The sequence below is a fragment of the Lolium perenne genome, chromosome 4, assembly GCF_019359855.2.
Source record: "Lolium perenne isolate Kyuss_39 chromosome 4, Kyuss_2.0, whole genome shotgun sequence".
Lineage (NCBI taxonomy): Eukaryota > Viridiplantae > Streptophyta > Magnoliopsida > Poales > Poaceae > Lolium > Lolium perenne.
The window spans coordinates 47,131,782-47,151,577 of record NC_067247.2 but is presented as its reverse complement, the minus strand read 5'-3'; the positions used below and the strand labels follow the sequence as shown (position 1 = coordinate 47,151,577).

The 19,796-nt window shown below is 43.8% G+C and overlaps 2 protein-coding genes across 3 annotated transcripts; both read right to left on the bottom strand.

Moving 5' to 3' along the window:
* Positions 1-1,848: 1,848 nt before the first annotated feature.
* Positions 1,849-3,388, bottom strand: LOC127292390 (tryptophan synthase alpha chain-like). The gene is made up of 5 exons (XM_051321769.2): positions 2,986-3,388; positions 2,495-2,893; positions 2,238-2,393; positions 2,088-2,147; positions 1,849-1,999 (listed from the first exon to the last, which is right to left on the bottom strand). Exons 1-5 carry the CDS (start codon positions 3,280-3,282, stop codon positions 1,865-1,867), a joined length of 1,047 nt encoding a protein of 348 aa, XP_051177729.1. The 5' UTR covers positions 3,283-3,388; the 3' UTR covers positions 1,849-1,864.
* A 1,830-nt stretch (positions 3,389-5,218) lies between these two features.
* LOC127292389 (tryptophan synthase alpha chain) lies at positions 5,219-7,151 on the bottom strand. 2 transcript variants are annotated; one of them, XM_051321768.2, is made up of 7 exons: positions 6,816-7,151; positions 6,397-6,718; positions 6,137-6,213; positions 5,959-6,036; positions 5,759-5,836; positions 5,610-5,669; positions 5,219-5,510 (listed from the first exon to the last, which is right to left on the bottom strand). In XM_051321768.2, exons 1-7 carry the CDS (start codon positions 7,059-7,061, stop codon positions 5,376-5,378), a joined length of 996 nt encoding a protein of 331 aa, XP_051177728.1. In that variant the 5' UTR covers positions 7,062-7,151; the 3' UTR covers positions 5,219-5,375. The 2 variants fall into 2 exon arrangements, with proteins under 2 accessions (XP_051177728.1, XP_071674685.1); XM_071818584.1 differs by having other exon boundaries at positions 5,384-5,522.
* Between the last annotated feature and the right edge of the window lie 12,645 nt (positions 7,152-19,796).

The following is a 19,796-nucleotide window of genomic DNA, read 5'->3' as shown; positions in this document are numbered from 1 at the left end:
GATATGTGGATTCAGATTATGCTGGCGATTTGGATAAGAGAAGGTCCCTCACAGGTTATGTGTTTACTGTTGGTGGATGTGCTGTTAGCTGGAAGGCTACTTTGCAGGATGCTGTTGCACAATCTACTACTGAGGCTGAGTACATGGCTATTGCTGAGGCGGGTAAAGAGGCTGTTTGACTGAAAGGTTTATATGCTGAGCTTTGTGGAGATAATTCTTGCATTAAGTTGTTCAGTGACAGCCAAAGTGCTATTTATCTTACTAAAGATCAGATGTTCCATGAGAGGACAAAGCACATTGATATTAAGTACCACGCAATCAGAGATGTGGTGGCAAAAGGTAAAGTGAAGGTATGCAAGATTAGTACTCATAATAATCCCGCTGATATGATGACTAAGCCTGTACCTGTGTCCAAGTTTGAGCTTTGCTCAAGCTTGGTTGGTATAACTGTTTAGCCCAAGTGGCTATTGGCGCTAGCAAGTGTTTTCTTTGTTCAGGTGATTGTTGAAGTTCAGGCTACAAGGAATTTGTCTCAAGGTGGAGTTTGTTATATTGTGATCCAAATTCATATACTAAAGGGAGGCTAACTTCTGACGAGCGGAGCGAGGCCCGTCGCCGGAGGCTTGGGCCGAAATAGGGTTGGATCGTTGCCACCGTCTATATATATATTCCTTGTAAGCCGCCGCTAGGGTTTTGTCGCATCATTGTACACCCACGGCGTTTGTAAACACCACCGAAATAGTGAAGTTTGGCTGGCTGGCGCCCGTGGTTTTTCCCTTGTGTGTTGCAAGGGTTTTCCACGTTAAAATCTCGTGTCCCCTGCAGTGTTTTATTTTTCGTTCTTCGTTTATTGTGCATCTCGATTATAACATAGGATAGGAACTCAAATCGATTGGAACGGAAGTAGATCACACAATTTTCTTAGTAGCTTAGATTAACCTTCCAACCGCCTTCACATTTGTAGCTTACAAGGATCCGCAAATTGCGGTATAAGAAAGATTCAGTCTTAGCCATTCCAAGTCAAACACCACATTACAACCAACCAGATACTATACCTACTTCTACCCCTAACGTGTTATGCCATTGCTTGCCAGCTACTCTCTCCGTTCCTTTTTAATTGACTCAAATTTAGTACAAAGTTGTACTAAATTTGAGTCAATTAAAAGAGAACAGAGGGAGTACTCGTGTAGGTACGGTTCTCAGTTCTCACCCTCTTGAGCATCTCATCTACGGAGTACAACATTTTGGGCCTTGCTGGTGCTTGGTGGGCCTTGGCTGCTAACATAAGATGGAAGCTTTTGGTTTTTGATTTAAATTGTTGGTATGGTAAGTGTTGTTTCATGTGCAATAAATTGTTTGGCTTTGAGATTGACTCGTCATGAATACACAGAAATCTCGTGATTGATCCAGACTTAATTTATTGTTCAAAATGGGAACACTGGCCTATAATTTTCTAAAAGGTTATATATATTTGGGCAACAAAGAAGATGATAGTAATTATATTCACAACACATAAAAGACATGACATGCATGGTTGTGAGGCCACCTGATAAATCATACAACAAAAATACAAGCGATATGTTGAATTAACATGAAGGAAATACATATATAAGTTGTGCCTCTAAAAGCTAATCGAGGTGTACCGAATATCATATAATCTGTTCAAATATATTTCTCACATTTCTCCAAGAATAGTTCCGTACTTCTCAATTAGACTGAATCGGCTGATACATCAAAAACTATGTGAACCCTCATATTTTTGATCACCAAGCTAGCTCGTTGATCCAACTAACTTATTTTGCCTTTATAAATATATGTATATGTGCAAACCAGTTAAGTAACTTGCATGTTCTATATTCATATACTATGGCAATGCATCTTTTAAGCTTTTGGCGTATTCTTCTAGCCTTTTTAACCCTTCTCTTGGAGAAGATGCTTCGTCCAACTGTTTCACCATTGCACTGCCGATGATCACTGCATCTGCACCCCAATCTGCAATCTGAGTCCAATTGTACAAGTTTAGTTGTTATGCAAACTTCCGAGTAGAATTTCTGGTAAACATATTTATACATCAATAAGGATTTTACCTGTCTAACATGTTCAGGCGTCGATATGCCAAAGCCTACGGCGATAGCTTTGTCAGTGACCTGCAGACAATCGAAAGCCTATGAGCACGTGGGTAGGATAATAAAAATTATTTGAAAATTTAGATGAACTTTAAAAATATTTATGCAGACCTGCTTCATCTCCTTGAGACGATCTTTGACACGCGGATCCACAGTTGCTCGTGGACCTGTGACTCCATTGACACTTACAAGGTAAATGAACCCTTGTGAAGCTTCTGCGATCTCCTTCGTTCTCTCTGCAGGTGTGGTTGGTGTTGTAAGCAGCACCTGCAACCAAGAAAACACCGTTAGCAATTATTACACCGTGTGAGTACGAGGATCCTACTTTGTTCGTTCAAATATATTGGTGGATGGATCATGCAAATTACCAGTTCCAGGTTGTTCTTGCTGGCTTGGTTCCTGAACTCACACGTCTCAGCATAAGGAAGATCGGGTACTATGAGACCCTGCACACCGGCTTCTTTGACTGCGGTCATGAATTTTGCCGCACCCCGCCGCACGATGGGCCCGAGATACGAGAAGAGCACGACCGGGCAGGACAGCTCCGGCGTCACCTCCTTCAGCATGGACAGCACGGCGTCGATCGTCGTGCCGCCGGCCAGCGCTCTCGCCGCGGAGGCCTGGATGATGGGCCCGTCGACGTAGGGGTCGGAGAAGGGCATGCCGAGCTCGATGACGTCGGCACCGCAGGCCTCGAGCAGCCTCAGCGCATCGGCCGTCGTCTCCAGGTCGGGGTCACCGGCGGTGATGTAAGGGATGAACGCTGTCTGCACACGCAGTAAAACTTAGTTGATTGATCATTTCGTCTGTATGTGCTACCACTAATTGTAAGCTCATCAGTGCACGCATGCACGCGTACCTTGCCCTGCTCTTTGATCTTGGACAGCGTCTGCGCCACCGATAGAGCGCGCCTGCCAGCGACTGGCACGGGCGCTGCCGACGGAACGCGCGGCGACCTGACAACAAGCCTCCCTGGCGTTGACATGGCCACCGCCGGGTCGATCGAGGCCCCCGACGTGGCGGCGCCGAAGGCCCTGACCGTAAACCTCCTCGGCACGGTCACCATGGCAGCAGGCACCGCACCCCGACGACCCGGATGATGGCTCAGCGCGGCCGAGGACGACGGGGACGCGGACGCCTCGAGTGAGAAAGCCATGTAGTTGTTGATTGGAGAAGTAGCTCGAGTCTATCTAGCTTAAGTAGCTGGACTCGGAGCGAATGTAGAAGAAACACTTGAGTGAGTCTCGTACGTTGTGTGTAGGGTGGTGGCCTGCGTGCGCTTATATAGCAGGCAGCAGCAGTCAGTCAGCAGAGCAGGGAGCTGAGCTAGCCATGGCCACGACGGCGACATGAGTAGAGCTCAGTCCAGATTCAGGGCACTCCAGGAGGAAGCCAGGATCCATTCACCCCAATAGGAACGTGCGACCAGTGTTGCCACGGCACGGCGCGCGTGCGTGCACTTGGACGGATCACACGTGTGACACGGGTCCAGAGCCCTGGAGTAGTACCAGGTTCACGAGCAAGTCCAGGGCTGTCTCCGTCGTCGAACGTTCGAGGCAAGAATGGACCGTGGAGCACCCTTCTTCCAGGGCAGAAATGTCAAACAGACAAGCAGTGTTTTTTTTTTTTTGAGAGAGAGAACAGACAAGCAGTGTTAGTGACCCAAGCCCACGAACAAGGAGCAGCCGGGCACACCAACTCCCGGCCTGTCTACGCGACTATCCTACCATCGAATTTCTTCCTGTTATGCATTCCATTACATCCTCATATCCTCTCTTCTATAATGTACTTCCTCCATCTCACAAAGGTTATTCGAAATTTATCAAAATTTAAATAACATCTAGACACTAAATAGCATCTAGATACATCCAAATGAACATCTCTATGATTAGCTAGAGGTATGTCTAAATTCTCGTAAGTGGAAACATCTCTATGATTGGCCCAACTAAATTGCCTTCCTGAAATTTAAATCCATTCCTATCAAATGGAATTGGGGAGAGGTCCCACTTTATCTAAAAGAAATTAAATCTATTTCTCTAAAATCTAGACTTTCGATAACACCGTTAAATATAAATGCCCATAGTGTAACATAGGGATGGATTCCCCTTTTCAAGAACGAGCTAACTCAGCGAGAAACTCATGCTTTTGTCCATCCTGGGTGGCCCCATGTACTACAACCAAGAATCGATGAAAGAAAGAATAAAACTTGAATATACACATGTATATAACATGTTTAGTAATTATATCTTTTGATTTTTTCAAAAGAAATCATGTCGGTCTCATAGTGGAAATTATGGTGCTCTTTTGACACACTTTTAATTTTTTTCTATAATAAATTTTCTTTCCAAATTGAAATTTTATTTTTATTTTAAGACATCATAACTAATAAAAAAGCCATTATTTTTTCACATGCACCATATTTTATGTTCATACTAGCATGTAAAAAAAAAAATTTATATCCATAGTTTTGTTTAGCATTTACTTCAACCAAATGTTCCACATACTTTTTTTCTTTATATTCGCCAAGGTAGCCATTTTATATCATTCAATCATAAATATGATAAGAACAACCTGTGAGGCGTCACTCACATGAAGGATTCAAATATTTTGCATGAGAGCATACAAGTGAAAACATAGGTTGATACTCATGTATGGGTTTATAAGGACTGCACGTGTTTTAAGAAGCCCATAAGTTTCCTCAACCATATATACGTTGTACCATGAAACATATATCATTGGGTTAATATTTAAAAGAAGTCTCTAGAGTTATAATTTTTCTCGCACTTGACTTACATTTGGTAGATGAAATTGATGGTCGAAGTTTTCTTAAATTACACGCGGAACTGATGTACCCATATAGATTGATTATCTTCCTTTTTTGGGTGAACTTTGTTAGTGAGTTGTCCTTTTCTTAACAAGATTTTCTAACCTAATATCGATGAATCAACAATCGATGGTTCACATTTAAACTTTCTCTCGCCTCGCTAAAGAGGAAAGTTGGAGCAAATTTAAAGAGGCTTCATCATTAAAGTCGCCCGAGATGGTTGGCAAACCATTGATGATTAGTTTATCAAACTAGTAAGAAAGGAGTGGATACATTAGCACACCCAAATTAAAAATGGAACACCAATTACACAATAGTGTCTTGTTGCCATACAAAAACTACAAGTAGCTTCTCTACCTGTACCAATTGAAAATTTGACAACCATGATGGATCGCCATCAACTAATTAACTATCATCGTTACTTATCATGGAAGGGCATCCTTCAAACTCCTAGCATATACTTCTAGCCTCTTCAACCCTTCTCTTGAGGATGATGCTTCACCCAACTGCTTCACCATTGCACTGCCAATGATCACTCCATCCGCACCCCATTCTGCAATCTAGTGTTTGGACTGAAAGTTAGCAACGAAATTATTTTTTGAGATTTTACAGTCATGATAAAAAAATGCATGGTGAACCTTGTAGTATATGCTATTTACCTTGCTAACATGTTCCGGGGTCGATATGCCGAAGCCGACCGCTACTGCTTTGTCAGTGACCTGCACAGAATTAAAAAATGAGACGTGAAACAATACTTTGAACACAACGAGTTGAAATTTAGACGATTTTAAATTTCACAGCGACGAACCTGCCTAATCTCCTTAAGAAGATCCTCGACACGCGGATTCACGGTTGCTCGGACTCCTGTAACCCCAACGACACTTACCTTCATAATGCGATTAATTATACCCAAATATATTGAACATGAGATCATGGTCCAAAAGCCAAAATTGAAACAAAAATCCTCTAAATTGTTTTTGTAACAAATTGTGTACTCCATACACTTACAAGGTAAACAAACCCTTCAGAAGCCTTTGTGATTTCTTTCATCCGGTCTGCTGGTGTAACTGGTGTTGTCAGTAGGATCTACAGCCATTGAGTAACACAACTTGTTAGTGATTATACACTTGCTATCCTGAGTTCTCTTGTTATGTCATTGATGTTGAAGGGGCCGGCTTGCACATACCAGCTCTAGACTGTTCTTGATGGCTTCTTTCCTGAAAGCACGTATTTCGTCGTATGGAAGATCAGGTATGATAAGACCTGGAACACATGTAACAGTTTAGCATTTTCAGAACTAACTAGTTAGCAAGTGTTTGCTTCAACAATGATCCGAGCCAAATTAATTCAGTTAAGTATGATAAATTCCACTGATGTGGCTCTAGAGATAAATTATACTCCAAAACGTTCAAATTGATCGATCGTGAGATTTATCAAATAGTTCACCTTTGACACCGGCTTCTTTGGCTGCGGTGGCAAAGCTAGCCGTCCCTCGCCGGACGATGGGGTTGAAATAGGAGAAGATGACCACGGGGCATGACAGTTCCGGTGTCACCTCTTTGAGCATCGCCATCACGGCGTTCGTGGTCGCGCCGGCCGCCAGTGCCCGCTTGGCCGAGGCCTGGATGACTGCCCCGTCGGCGGAGGGGTCCGAGAACGGCATGCCGAGCTCGATGACGTCGGCGCCGAGGCCGTCAAGGAGCCTGAGCGCGTCCGCGGTGGTCGCCAGGTCCGGGTCGCCGGCGGTGATGTACGGAATGAACGCCGTCTGCGCGCGCGTGATAGTAAAACCTTCGTTAGGCTAGCCACTATCGGCACGAAGCAAGGTAAACATACTGCAAATTACGCTCTTCGCCTGCACGTACCTTGCCCTTGGCCCTGACCCTGGACATGGCATCTGCCACGGACGTGGGCGTGGGCGGCAGGGCGAGCGGCGGGTGCCTCCCTGGCGTGGGCGTGGCCACCGTCGCCGCTGCGGCGAGCGCCCTGAACACAGGCCTCCGCGGCTCTCGAGAATATACCGCCACCGTCGCCGCCCCGCGCCGTCTCCGCTGGGTGAACGACGGAGCCGAGGAAGACGTGGAGGTGGACGCCCTGAGCGCGGGAGCCATGCGAGAGCTAGTTACGCGCACAACCAACTTGACCAACGTCGTTGTGCGTATAGCTAGCTACAACTTGGGAGCACTTCGACTTTTCTCGACGAGACGAATGAGTCGGAATGTTTATATTCTGCCGGCGTTTATATATAGCAGAAGCCAACATCCAGCAGCCGCGGCTTCGACACGGACCGAGAAGGAAGCGGGACCGTGGGATCGAGGAGGGAACAAAGAAAGGAAGGTACGAGGAATTGGCGCGCGGCAGTTCAAAGGCACCGGTCGATTGGATCCACCGGTCGGGGACAAGCGGTACGTGTTTGTATATCCCCACTCGAAACTGAAAAAAATCCGAGTTCCAACTGAAAAAACCCCAGTTATAACCCAATTTGCAATCCAACGGTATAGGATATTTTTTTGAGTAATCCAACGGTATAAACCTTAACTGAGCACGAAAAACTATAGCAAATCTTAAAAAAAGTGCCAAAACTGGTGCGAAGCTCAACCCAGAGGTACATACGCATGATCATGTATTTAACACGTTTCAAATTTTCATTATTTCAAGTTAAAATTCTGCTAAAGCTTGACAAGAAAAAACACCCTTTGTGCACCTGCTTAGAGCATCTTTAGAAGATTCTAAAAAATAGAAAAATAACCACTATTTCAAAGTTTTTGTCGAAATCCACCACAAGAACCCAATATACCTAGTTTTTGGGCAAGGCTAATTTTTTCAGCACTCTTGATAACGCATAAGATTTGGCTCGAGGGAACTTTCAGCACCAACATATCAAGTCAGCGCCGGAGCCGCCGCCTCCCGAGCTCGACTCTAGCCAATCAAAATTCAATTTCTAGTAGATCGACTCGATTTTAACCAATTCCTGTTGTTTCTAGCTGATTCTGATGAGGGTAGGTAGAGATCGGAGGCGACCGTCATGGCCTTACCTCCAAGGTCGGGACGAAGCTCCCGTGGCCCTCGGCTCTCGGGCCTTGGTCCCTAGGCGTGGAGTGGCACGAGGAGTTTCGTGGGTAGCAAGTCTCACCTCGTGAGCAGCAGGATGAGCTCATGGGAGGCAGACCCGAGGAAGCAGTAGCACACGGAAACGGCCTTGGATGGTGGGACCTCATCCAGGACCTAGCTAGAGGACGACGCGGGAGGCACTGCCTCCTCGGCATTTGTAGTGCTCGTTTCCTCGTTCATGTACGAGCGGAAGATGAAGATAGACATGGAATGATAAAAAAACAGATGTGCCTCAATAAGAAATGGGCCTAGTTAGTTGTCAAAAAAAGAAGTGCGCCTAGTGTGTCAGGAATTTTTGAGGTAGTGTTTTACCATAGACGGGGAAAACGTGTTGGCCTAACTAGAAATCACCTTAGGAGCATGAGTTTACGGTGGTCAGTGTGTCGTGATGTAGCAGGTGAATTTACTATACTTAATTTACAACTGCATTTAACAGATGAAATCATGGATGATTCGTTCTAAAAAATAAGTTCCCATCGTAGTAGGGACTTTTCAAGCAAGTCGTTACCCGAATTTACTTCTCGATGACGATGATGGAGCGCCAGATGGAGGTGGAGTCGGTGTATTGTATTTTTTTATAGAAATGTATTGCTATTTAAAGTAGTCGTCTCTAATTAGGACTTGGACATTTTCTAATCGTTTTGTTGAACAAACTACAACCAACCTACAAAAGCAAAATTAAAAACTAATAGTACTTTTTAACGAAACATGCTGAATTATTCATTTTTGGATAATTATTTAGCAAGAATGTGTGTCTGTACATAATAAGCAACAAAGAAAAAAAATTGAGGGAAAACCACAGGCTTTATTAAACTGCAATCGACATCATTACAACTCATGGATCAGGCGGAAAATCCAACCATAAATAGCGGCCTGGTTCCAAATTTGAGGCATATTTGGTCAGGTTATGACTCCGCTCATGTTTAAAGGAAACAACATCAAAAGACGGCACCATTGCTTGGGAAAACTTTAAATGGAAGCTGAGCTACATATAGCCCTTTATTTACAAACACTCGGAATTCATGTTTCAAAGCTTCAAAAAATACGAATCAAAATTCTACAGATAGGTAATGGTGTATACTATAATGGTGTAAAATCTTAATACAAACTACTTCATATTCTAGGCTACACAAAAATAACAAATTTTATAGTGAATAATGTACATTGCAATACTATAAAATTTGTCAGATTTTGTTAATTTTGTGTAGCCTAGAATACAAATCAGTTTTCATTGAGATTTTACACCATTATAGCGCACATCATTACCTATCTCCAGAATTTTGTTTTAGATATTTTTTAAAAATTTATATATAATTTTTAAGTGTTTGGAAATAAAGAGCTACTTGTAGCTCGGTCTCCAAAACGATACACTCCCATTGCTTGGATCTCACGATCACCGAACTGTAGTGACTCCTAGTACCTTCGTTGATTATTGAGTGGATTATTTAAGCAATACTGTAATAGCCTAGGACGTGTCTATCCCCTTCCTGGTCCAGGCTCAACTACACGAACAAAGCCCAACCGAAATCCAACAACATAATAAGAACTACTTCTTCTTGCCTTCCCAAGGCTCCCATAGACGTTTGTTGTTGTCCACGACTGCACTGGCAAGGGCGAGGTGATTCTTCTGGAGCAAAGATGTTGGTCCGGAGGTGGTGGATATGCCATTTTTCTCCGAATTCATCGATGGGAGGTGGCGTATCTTGGTCCAAGACAGCACGGGGACGTCCCTCGATCGACGTGCCACAACGACATGTGCCTCGCTGCTTGCAGCCTGTTCATCAACTCACAAAGCCTCGTTAGCGATGGTGCTTTTTTGGATCTTGCAACGGTGGAGGCTCGGCATCTCTTCTTGTGTTAGTCTCGGCGGCGTTGAAATTGGACGGCCGCCGCTGGCTACGGTGGTTGCAGGAAACCCTAGGGATTGTTTTGTATTTCTCGATCTTTAGAATTTTATCTGCAAATTCAGAATAATCATTTTATCTCGGTTTGTCTTTTAGTTTCCACATGCGTTGTTGCATGTAACTTGGTTTTTGATTAATAAAATATGTGGTTGCTCTCTCTCAAAAAAAAAAGCTCCCAATACCGATTCTCAAAAAAGAGAACGACGCCAGATCGGAATTGTCGGTTACTCGATCAGCTGCCGAGTCGAGAACGACCCGGACGCCGAATCGGATTGGCAGACACCCTTCACCTGAAATCGATCTTGGGGGCGCCTATAATAGTGGCTTTGGGCGGGCGTATGCCGCAGGTGTGAAGTTGGGATTGAATTGCATGTGAACAGATTCTGTTCGTGTGCCAGCGTGCCAGACGAAGAACGCCGCATCCGGCCGCGGCCACCATGGCGTGGAAGCAGTCGATCGTCTCCCCGGACCGCCTCCTCGGCGCCTTTTGCGGGCTCTCGTGCGGCAAGATGAAATTCGTCCAAGTGCGTAAGGACGACATGGCGCACACCGTGGATGATGCAGTGCGTGACATCATAGATCACCGTATGAACGAGCTGAAGGGCTACGAGCCCATTGACTCCCACGGAGGCCTCGTCGCCTTCCGCCGCCGCCAGTCGCTGCCGCCGTCTCCTCCCGCCGACGGCCACGTTCCACCGCGACCCCCACGTTCGGAGCTCAGCGTGTACAACCCCATCACCGGGCAGCACGTCTTTCAGCTGCCGCCCCCGTTCATCTCAGACGAGGCTTTCGTGCTGCTTGCCAATGGTGACGGCCAGTTCCTCCTGCACGTGATCAACCTCGAGCTCGCGGCAGACGGGATGCTCCAGCTCCAGACCTACTCTTCGGCGGCTGGCAGGTGGGGCGGCGTCGTGTCCACCTACGCGGGCTTCCCCCCGACGACTCCCAGCAGGTTCCTCCGCCCTACGCCTACCCTCCTGGACGGTGCCGCCTACTTTCTCTGCGAGTTGGATTCGAAGAGCCTCGGTCTCCACGCCTACGCAGTACATGTACCCATCGCCGGTCAGTGGCGCCCGCCGGCGCCGATCAGGCTCCCGGACGAGGTCCAGCACTTACACGCAAGCGCCGTTTCGAGCCCGACGAGCTCCTCCTGGCATCATCGTCGACTGTGAACGGGAGGCGGAGGCTGACCCTGGCCGTGGCGAAAGGGTTCACCATCTCTCTGTGGACGCTGAGCGACGACGATGACGACGCCGGCCTGGTGGTGGATCCGGCGGCGAGGTGGACGCGGAGCCGCTTCGTGGACCTGTGGAAGATGAAGGTGCTGAAGCAAGGGTGCCCGCCGCTGGCAAAGTGTGACGGGGACAGGGTGAAGCTGGAGTGCTTCTCGGAGAGTAGCGGCGGGGCCGTGCTCTTCCACCTCTACTCTCATTTGTTGTACAAGCTCGAGCTGAAGACCTGCAAGGTCTCGCTCGTCGCGCTCTACTCCAAGCGGGACTCGAGCAACATGTGCGCCTACGACACTGATGAAGCTCTTCTCGATAAGTGCTACGTCTCACCCGCACGAAAGCCCAAAGAATCATATGCAAGGTAGCAGAACCCACAATATTTGTGTTCCTCTCGTTGGTTTCTGCTCGACAGAGAGATGATGACTGTTTAGATAGGATCATAGGAAGATACAGTATCAAAGAGATGATAGATAGATGACAATTTCTCCTATGCAATGTGTTTTATTGGGATAGTTATTTCAAATTACATGCCGTTTGTGCATGGATATTTTTTATATATTATAGGATTTTTTACCATTTCCATATTTTGTTTAATTTGCTTTGAGAATTTACTCATTTCTTTTATTCGTAACACTTTTTTGTTATATTTTTTACAGTAATTCTTCATCACACATGTAGAATTACACTGTGTCTTCACGATAATTTGTGTCAGATATCAAATCTGTTACAACCTAAATATCATCAGGTTGCTAGTATTTAAAAAGTGATGTGTTAGGTGAACAGATGTGAGCTGCAGCAGATGAACTCTCCTCTCGAAACCTCCCCTTCTCCCACATCCCGTCAAGAGTCACATGTGATGGGCCGGGTACGGTGGCCGGAGATGGTTGCCTGCTGGTTCTGATCTTCGTTGCCTGCTGGTTCTGATCTAGCGTTGCCTGCTGGTTCTGATCTTCGTTGCGGTGCTCTTATGGCTGGAGCCGGGCACGACGGAGTGAGCAGCCACTAGAACCTCCACAAATAAGGTCACCGGTTGAGTTCTTGATCTAGTCGGAGATCTCCGAGTTGGTTGTCGTAATGGCAGGACAAGGAGGCTTCTCACAGGATCTGGTGCTCTGGGAAAGATCGTCAAAGCTGCCTCGGGGTGTTAGTACACTGCGGCAAGATGCATCTGTGGTGATCTTCGGTCGGCATGGTGGCCACTCCTCACGCCGGTGCAATTTCTGCGCACGAGCGTCGTCAACCTCCTTCGATGGAGGCCTACCTACCTCAGTAATGTCACGGTTCAAGTTCATCTCAGGCCAAGTGGTATTGTCTCTAGCGCTGGAATGGGTCACCGTAGTCGCAGGTTCTTCAGAGCATGCGTCAAAGAAGAAGAATAACAAATCATTTTTTGTCAGATATTTCTAGGGGCTTCTTTGTAAGAATTTGAGACCTTGTTATTATTTTTTTACTATGAAGGTCATTTATGAAACTTGTAAGTCCATCGCCGATGTTTAATGCAGTTTCTGGGCCTTTTGGTGCCTTTCTCCGTTTATAAAATGGTGAACAATTTTGTTATTTCTTAAATAGACTTGTGTCCATATATTTTGCAAATTTTATATGTATGCCTTACAAAGATTTATTTAAAGGCCTTGTTGTATCAACACATGGCTGAAATTTTAGCTAAGATTTTTCACCTATATCTCATATTTGTGACACGTGATCGGTATTGGGGCACACAGAGAGGATCATCAATAACCACATAGCCCCACTATGCCTGTGTGAAATGGATAAACTTCGAGGATAGCTTCTACCAATAGATATATAGCGGAAAAAACAAACAAAAGCACTCGCAAAGGGGGACACGAGAATTTAAGTGGAAAACCTCCTCAATATGAGGACGGAAGAAATGGGTGTGAACTAACCGGTTATGCAAGCTTCACTATGAGCAATCTTGGTACAAAGTTTTCTCTAGAACATCTAGAGATTACAACCAAATTTAGCTTGTTACCCACCGCAACAACAATAGCAACCACATTTGGTACAAAAAGCAGAGATATCACAGCCTTTGTCCCCTTCAGTAGTCATTGAACTGCTCATAAAGTGCAGATTCAATCAGCATCATATTTGGTATAAAAGCAAGCATCTAAGTTCCCAACATACTGACGACGTGGGCTTAGCCCAGTGGTTGGGGTCGCAGTGGCGCACCCTAACGACCGGAGTTCGATTCCTGTCAGGGACGAATTTCGGAATTGTCACGCCAAGTCCCGCTTCTACTATATCAAAAAGTGTCTAGTTCCTCCTAGGCACGGTTTCATTTTTTCAAGTTCCCAACATACTGACCAAAAATCAGCTCAATTGGATACTGTTTTGCCTCCCCAAACTGTTCTTTCCCCAAAAGTGCTCTATGTTAAAACTGCAGTAGTTCGAACTAACATTGCCAAAGTGAGTTCGATTGCTTCGTTAAAAAAGTCATTTTCCATTCTCTAAGTCCAAAATTGGAGATTTTTGTGAACCAAGTAAAATAATATTATGCAAAATGGCAGTAGTCCAATTTTGGAGAAAAAAAAACTAGACTATATTAGATGGATAACACCCACATATTTTCAATTTGTAAGCTTTCTATCTATGTTGAACCATATAAATGACTTTACACCAATTTCAATCGCATATGGTTTTGCATTGTAAAAAGGGTATGCGTGATGTAGGAGGCCATATATCACAAACATGTATAAAACTAAACTGGTGTGTGATGCGCCAAAAAATAAACTTCATGATATGAGTTCATTCTTAGCATAAAGGTTTACATTTTTAGGGCCAACAACATAGCTAAAGTGAGTTTTGAACTTCTTTGTACAAAATATTGTTTCCCATTTCCTAATTACCAGAAGTGGGTTTTTTTGTGGGATAAGTACAAAGATATGATGCAGTAAATCGCCACTCTAGTTCTCTATATGTTTGCAAAATCCTATATTAAAGCATGTGTATAGGTTTTCATATTTCAAATACTCCCCCCATTTATAAAAAGATTCGCAACTTTTTATAGATCCGAATGAATCTATTAGCTAAAACATGTCTATATACTTCCATATTTAGAGAAAGTTGAGAAGCTTTTTTAGGAATGGAGGGAGTAGATCTTTCTTTGAATTTTTATGTATTCAAAATTATTGTGGAAAATACATTTGAGAGTTTAAGCCTTAATAAGTTAGGACTTAAGAAATAATCCCCTAAAATAAATTGCAACTTATATTACAATTATTTGGACCAATAAAGTTTGTTATTATTTTTGGATTTTATCCAAGATTTTTAATTTTGGATGTTATAAAGAGTTGATTTATTTAAATGATGATCCTAAAAATACTAAGCCAAATGGCTAAATTGGGCTTGCCCAATGGCCTCGCCTATTATGGCCTGACCCAACCGGGTCGAGTTAGGTGTAGTGGACCGGACTTGACTGGTTGATCAGTCGCACTCACCGTCTCCTTTTCTTTTCTCTCTCATGCTCACCACGTCCTCCTTGGCTCACGAATTCCATGACTCTGCCACGTCGCCACCTGCCCCCGGACGCTCCCGACCCTCTCCAATGCAGGTAAGATGGGGTTTTTGTATGCCGTGTTGAGCTCTGCACCATCCTCCCGCGTTGTTCATTTATCGTCGCCTCCCACAGTCACCTCTAACCTTGGGACCATAGTTGTTGTTGGTGGTTTCGATCGTCATTGGCCTCTTCCACCGCTACTCCCACTTAAGGATCTCACTTCCTCCTCAATGCCCTGCTCGAACTCGTTGCATGGCGCCTCTCCCACCAGATCTGATCGCCCTCCTACATGAAATCTCGCCCACGACTAACCCTAGTTGTACGACTTGGGTTCATCGGCGCGGCTCCCATTCCTATAGTTGATCCTTCTTGGAGTATCTAACCTCAACCACTACCTCCTATCCTACTTCTCCTCGAGCTCCTGGTTGAAATCTCCAGGCGGGATGGCAGTACAAGACTGCAACCCCAGTGTCCTCCTTCGGCCTGCTATTGCATCGATGTTGGTGCCTTGGTGGTGTTATGGTGTGTGATCTTTCTGGTGATGGCTTAGTGGTGATGGTGATGATGCTGTTGTGGTGGTTTTGGCGATGACCTTTTGGTCGTTGACACGCCAACACCGATCAGACGGTGATGTTCCTACACACATAGATCTTCTTTTTAACTCCAGGCTTTTTAATCTTCGAATTAAATTTTGGGCTAAACATGAAAATTGTAAAGATTTTTTTTTGGTTTCTATAACTCATGTTGTTTGTTATATTTCGAGTAGAATATTTTCATATTTTTTTTATGTTGGACAAAATTGCAATAATGCTTAAGTTTTAGTTGGTTAAGGTCATAGTGTCCAGGTTATGCCAATAGTAGTTGTGTGAGAAATATTACATTGTTGTTGAAATGTAATTAAGTGCTTAGACACTGATGTCTACGTTCCCCCTCCTTTCCTGTAGACAGTGTTGGGCCTCCAAGAGCAGAGGTTTGTAGAACAGCAGCAAGTTTTCCCTTAAGTGGATCACCCAAGGTTTATCGAACTCAGGGAGGAAGAGGTCAAAGATATCCCTCTCATGCAACCCTGCAACCACAAAGCAAGAAGTCTCTTGTGTCCCCAACACACCTAATAGGTGCACTAGTTCGGCGAAGAGATAGTGAAATACAGGTGGTATGAATATATATGAGCAGTAGCAACGGTGCCAGAAAATAGCTTGCTGGCGTGTAGTTGATGGTGGTAGTATTGCAGCAGTAGTAACGCAGTAAAACAGTAAACAAGCAGTAGTAACGCAGCAGTATTTAGGAACAAGGCCTAGGGATTACACTTTCACTAGTGGACACTCTCAACATTGATCACATAACAGAATAGATAAATGCATACTCTACACTTTTATTGGATGATGAACACATTGCGTAGGATTACACGAACCCTCAATGCCGGAGTTAACAAGCTCCACAATAATGCTCATATTTAAGTAACCTTATAGTGTAAGATAGATCAACCGACTAAACCAAGTACTAACATAGCATGCACACTGTCACCTTCATGCATATGTAGGAGGAATAGATCACATCAATATTATCATAGCAATAGTTAACTTCGCAATCTACAAGAGATCATGATCATAGCATAAACCAAGTACTAACACGGTGCACACACTGTCACCTTTACACACGTGCAGGAGGAATAGAACTACTTTAATAACTTTGCTAGAGTAGCACATAGATAAATTGTGATACAAACTCATATGAATCTCAATCATGTAAAGCAGCTCATGAGATTATTGTATTGAGGTACATGGGAGAGAGATGAACCACATAGCTACAGCGGAGCCCTCAGCCTCAGGGGTGGATTACTCCCTCCTCATCATGGAAGCAGCGATTGCGGTGAAGATGGCGGTGAAGACGGCGGTGGAGATGGCTCCGGGGGCAATTCCCCGTCCGGCAGGGTGCCGGAACAGAGAGTTCTGTCCCCCGAATTGGAGTTTCGCGACGGTGGCGGCGCCCCTGGAGTCTTTCTGGAGTTTCGTCAATTGGTACTGCGTTTTTAGGTCGAAAGGGCTTTTATAGGCGAAGAGGCGGCGCAGGGGGGCACCTGGGGGCGCCACACCCTAGGCCGGCGCGGCCTAGGCCTGGCCCGCGCCGCCATGTGGTGTGGTGGCCCCCTGGCCCCTCTCCGACTCTTCTTGGGTGTTATGACGCTTCCGGGAAAAATAGGAGGTTTGGCGTTGATTTCGTCCAATTCCGAGAATATTGCCCGAACAGCCTTTCTGGAACCAAAAACAGCAGAAAACAGGAACTGACACTGTGGCATCTTGTTAATAGGTTAGTTCCGGAAAATGCATGAAAATGATATAAAGTGTGAACAAAACATGTTGGTATTGTCATAAAACAAGCATGGAACATCGGAAATTATAGATACGTTGGAGACGTATCAGCATCCCCAAGCTTAGTTCCTACTCGTCCTCGAGTAGGTAAACGATAAAAGATAATTTCTGAGGTGACATGCTACAAACATAATCTTAATCATACCATTGTAAAGCATATGAGATGAATGCAGCGATTCGAAACAATGTAAATGCAATGAGTAAACAAGTGAATCATATAGCAAAGACTTTTCATGAATAGTACTTTCGAGACAAGCATCAATAAGTCTTGCATAAGAGTTACTCATAAAGCAATAAATTCATAGTAGAGACATTGAAGCAACACAATGGAAGATTAAGTTTCAGCGGTTGCTTTCAACTTGTAACATGTATATCTCATGGATAGTTGTCAATGCAAAGCAATATAACAAATGCAATAAGCAAGTATATAAGAATCAATGCACAGTTCACACAAATGTTTGCTTCTTGAGGTGGAGAAAGATAGGTGAACTGACTCAACAATAAAAGTAAAAGAATGGTCCTTCAAAGAGGAAAGCATCGATTGCTATATTTGTGCTAGAGCTTTTATTTTGAAAACATGAAACAATTTTGTCAACGGTAGTAATAAAGCATATGTATCATGTAAATTATATCTTACAAGTTGCAAGCCTCATGCATAGTATACTAATAGTGCCCGCATCTTGTCCTAATTAGCTTGGACTACCGGATCATCACAATGCACATGTTTTAACCAAGTGTCACAAAGGGGTACCTCTATGCCGCCTGTACAAAGGTCTAAGGAGAAAGCTCGCATTGGATTTCTCGCTATTGATTATTCTCAACTTAGACATCCATACCGGGACAACATAGACAACAGATAATGGACTCCTCTTTTATGCATAAGCATGTAACAACAATTAATAATTTTCTCATATGAGATTGAGGATATATGTCCAAAACTGAAACTTCCACCATGGATCATGGCTTTAGTTAGCGGCCCAATGTTCTTCTCTAACAATATGCATGCTTAACCATAGGGTGGTAGATCTCTCTTACTTCAGACAAGACGGACATGCATAGCAACTCACATGAAATTCAACAATGAATAGTTGATGGCGTCCCCAGTGAACATGGTTATCGCACAACAAGCAACTTAATAAGAGATAAAGTGCATAATTACATATTCAATACCACAATAGTTTTTAAGCTATTTGTCCCATGAGCTATATATTGCAAAGGTGAATGATGAAATTTTAAAGGTAGCACTCAAGCAATTTACTTTGGAATGGCGGAAAATACCATGTAGTAGGTAGGTATGGTGGACACAAATGGTATAGTGTTGTTTGGCTCAAGGATTTGGATGCATGAGAAGTATTCCCTCTCGATACAAGGTTTAGGCTAGCAAGGTTGTTTGAAGCAAACACAAGCACGAACTAGTACAGCAAAACTCACATAAAAGACATATTACAAGCATTATAAAACTATACATCGTCTTTCTTGTTGTTCAAACATCTTACTAGAAATTATCTAGACCTTAGAGAAACAAAATATGCAAACCAAATTTTAGCATGCTCTATGTATTTCTTCATTAATGGGTGCAAAGCATATGATGCAAGAGCTTAAACATGAGCACAACAATTGCCAAGTATCACATTACCCAAGACATTTATAGCAATTACTACATGTATCATTTTCCAATTCCAACCATATAACAATTTAACGAAGAACTTCGCCATGAATATTATGAGCTAAGAACACATGTGTTCATACGAACCAGCGGAGCGTGTCTCTCTCCCACACAAGCATTTATTCAAACAAAAACAAAAACAAGAAACATACAGACGCTCCAAGTAAAGTGCATAAGATGTGACGGAATAAAAATATAGTTTCAGGGAGGAACCTTGATAATTTGTCGATGAAGAAGGGGATGCCTTGGGCATCCCCAAGCTTAGATGCTTGAGTCTTCTTGAAATATGCAGGGATGAACCACCGGGGCATCCCCAAGCTTAGAGCTTTCACTCTTCTTGATCATAGTATATCATCCTCCTTTCTTGACCCTTGAAAACTTCCTCCACACCAAACTCGAAACAACTCATTAGAGGGTTAGTGCACAATAAAAATTAACATATTCAGAGGTGACACAATCATTCTTAACACTTCTGGACATTGCATAATGCTACTGGACATTAGTGGATCAAAGAAATTCATCCAACATAGCAAAAGAGGCAATGCGAAATAAAAGGCAGAATCTGTCAAAACAGAATAGTTCGTATTGACGAATTTTAAAATGGCACCAGACTTGCTCAAATGAAAATTCTCAAATTGAATGAAAGTTGCGTACATATCTGAGGATCATGCACGTAAATTGGCTTAATTTTCTGAGCTACCTACAGGGAGGTGGACCCAGATTCGTGACAGCAAAGAAATCTGGAACTGCGCAGTAATCCAAATCTAGTACTTACTTTTCTATCAACGGCTTTACTTGGCACAACAAAACACAAAACTAAGATAAGGAGAGGTTGCTACAGTAGTAAACAACTTCCAAGACACAAATATAAAACAAAGTACTGTAGCAAAATAACACATGGGTTATCTCCCAAGAAGTTCTTTCTTTATAGCCATTAAGATGGGCTCAGTAGTTTTAATAATCCATTCGCGGGAAATAGTATTTGAAGCAAAAGAGAGCTTCAAGAGGCAAATTCAAAACAAATTTAAGTCTAACATGCTTCCTATGAAGAGG

Excerpts from the sequence above, each read along its gene's own strand:
- LOC127292390 (XM_051321769.2), bottom strand. The coding sequence starts at position 3,282 with ATGGCTTTCTCACTCGAGGCGTCCGCGTCCCCGTCGTCCTCGGCCGCG. Across the intron at positions 2,148-2,237 it reads GTCTCAAGGAGATGAAGCAG|GTCACTGACAAAGCTATCGC; the intron begins GTCTGCATAAAT and ends GATTGTCTGCAG. Across the intron at positions 2,000-2,087 it reads CGCCTGAACATGTTAGACAG|ATTGCAGATTGGGGTGCAGA; the intron begins GTAAAATCCTTA and ends AATTGGACTCAG.
- LOC127292389 (XM_051321768.2), bottom strand. The coding sequence starts at position 7,061 with ATGGCTCCCGCGCTCAGGGCGTCCACCTCCACGTCTTCCTCGGCTCCG. Across the intron at positions 6,037-6,136 it reads TCAAGAACAGTCTAGAGCTG|ATCCTACTGACAACACCAGT; the intron begins GTATGTGCAAGC and ends CAATGGCTGTAG. Across the intron at positions 5,511-5,609 it reads CCCCGGAACATGTTAGCAAG|ATTGCAGAATGGGGTGCGGA; the intron begins GTAAATAGCATA and ends TCCAAACACTAG.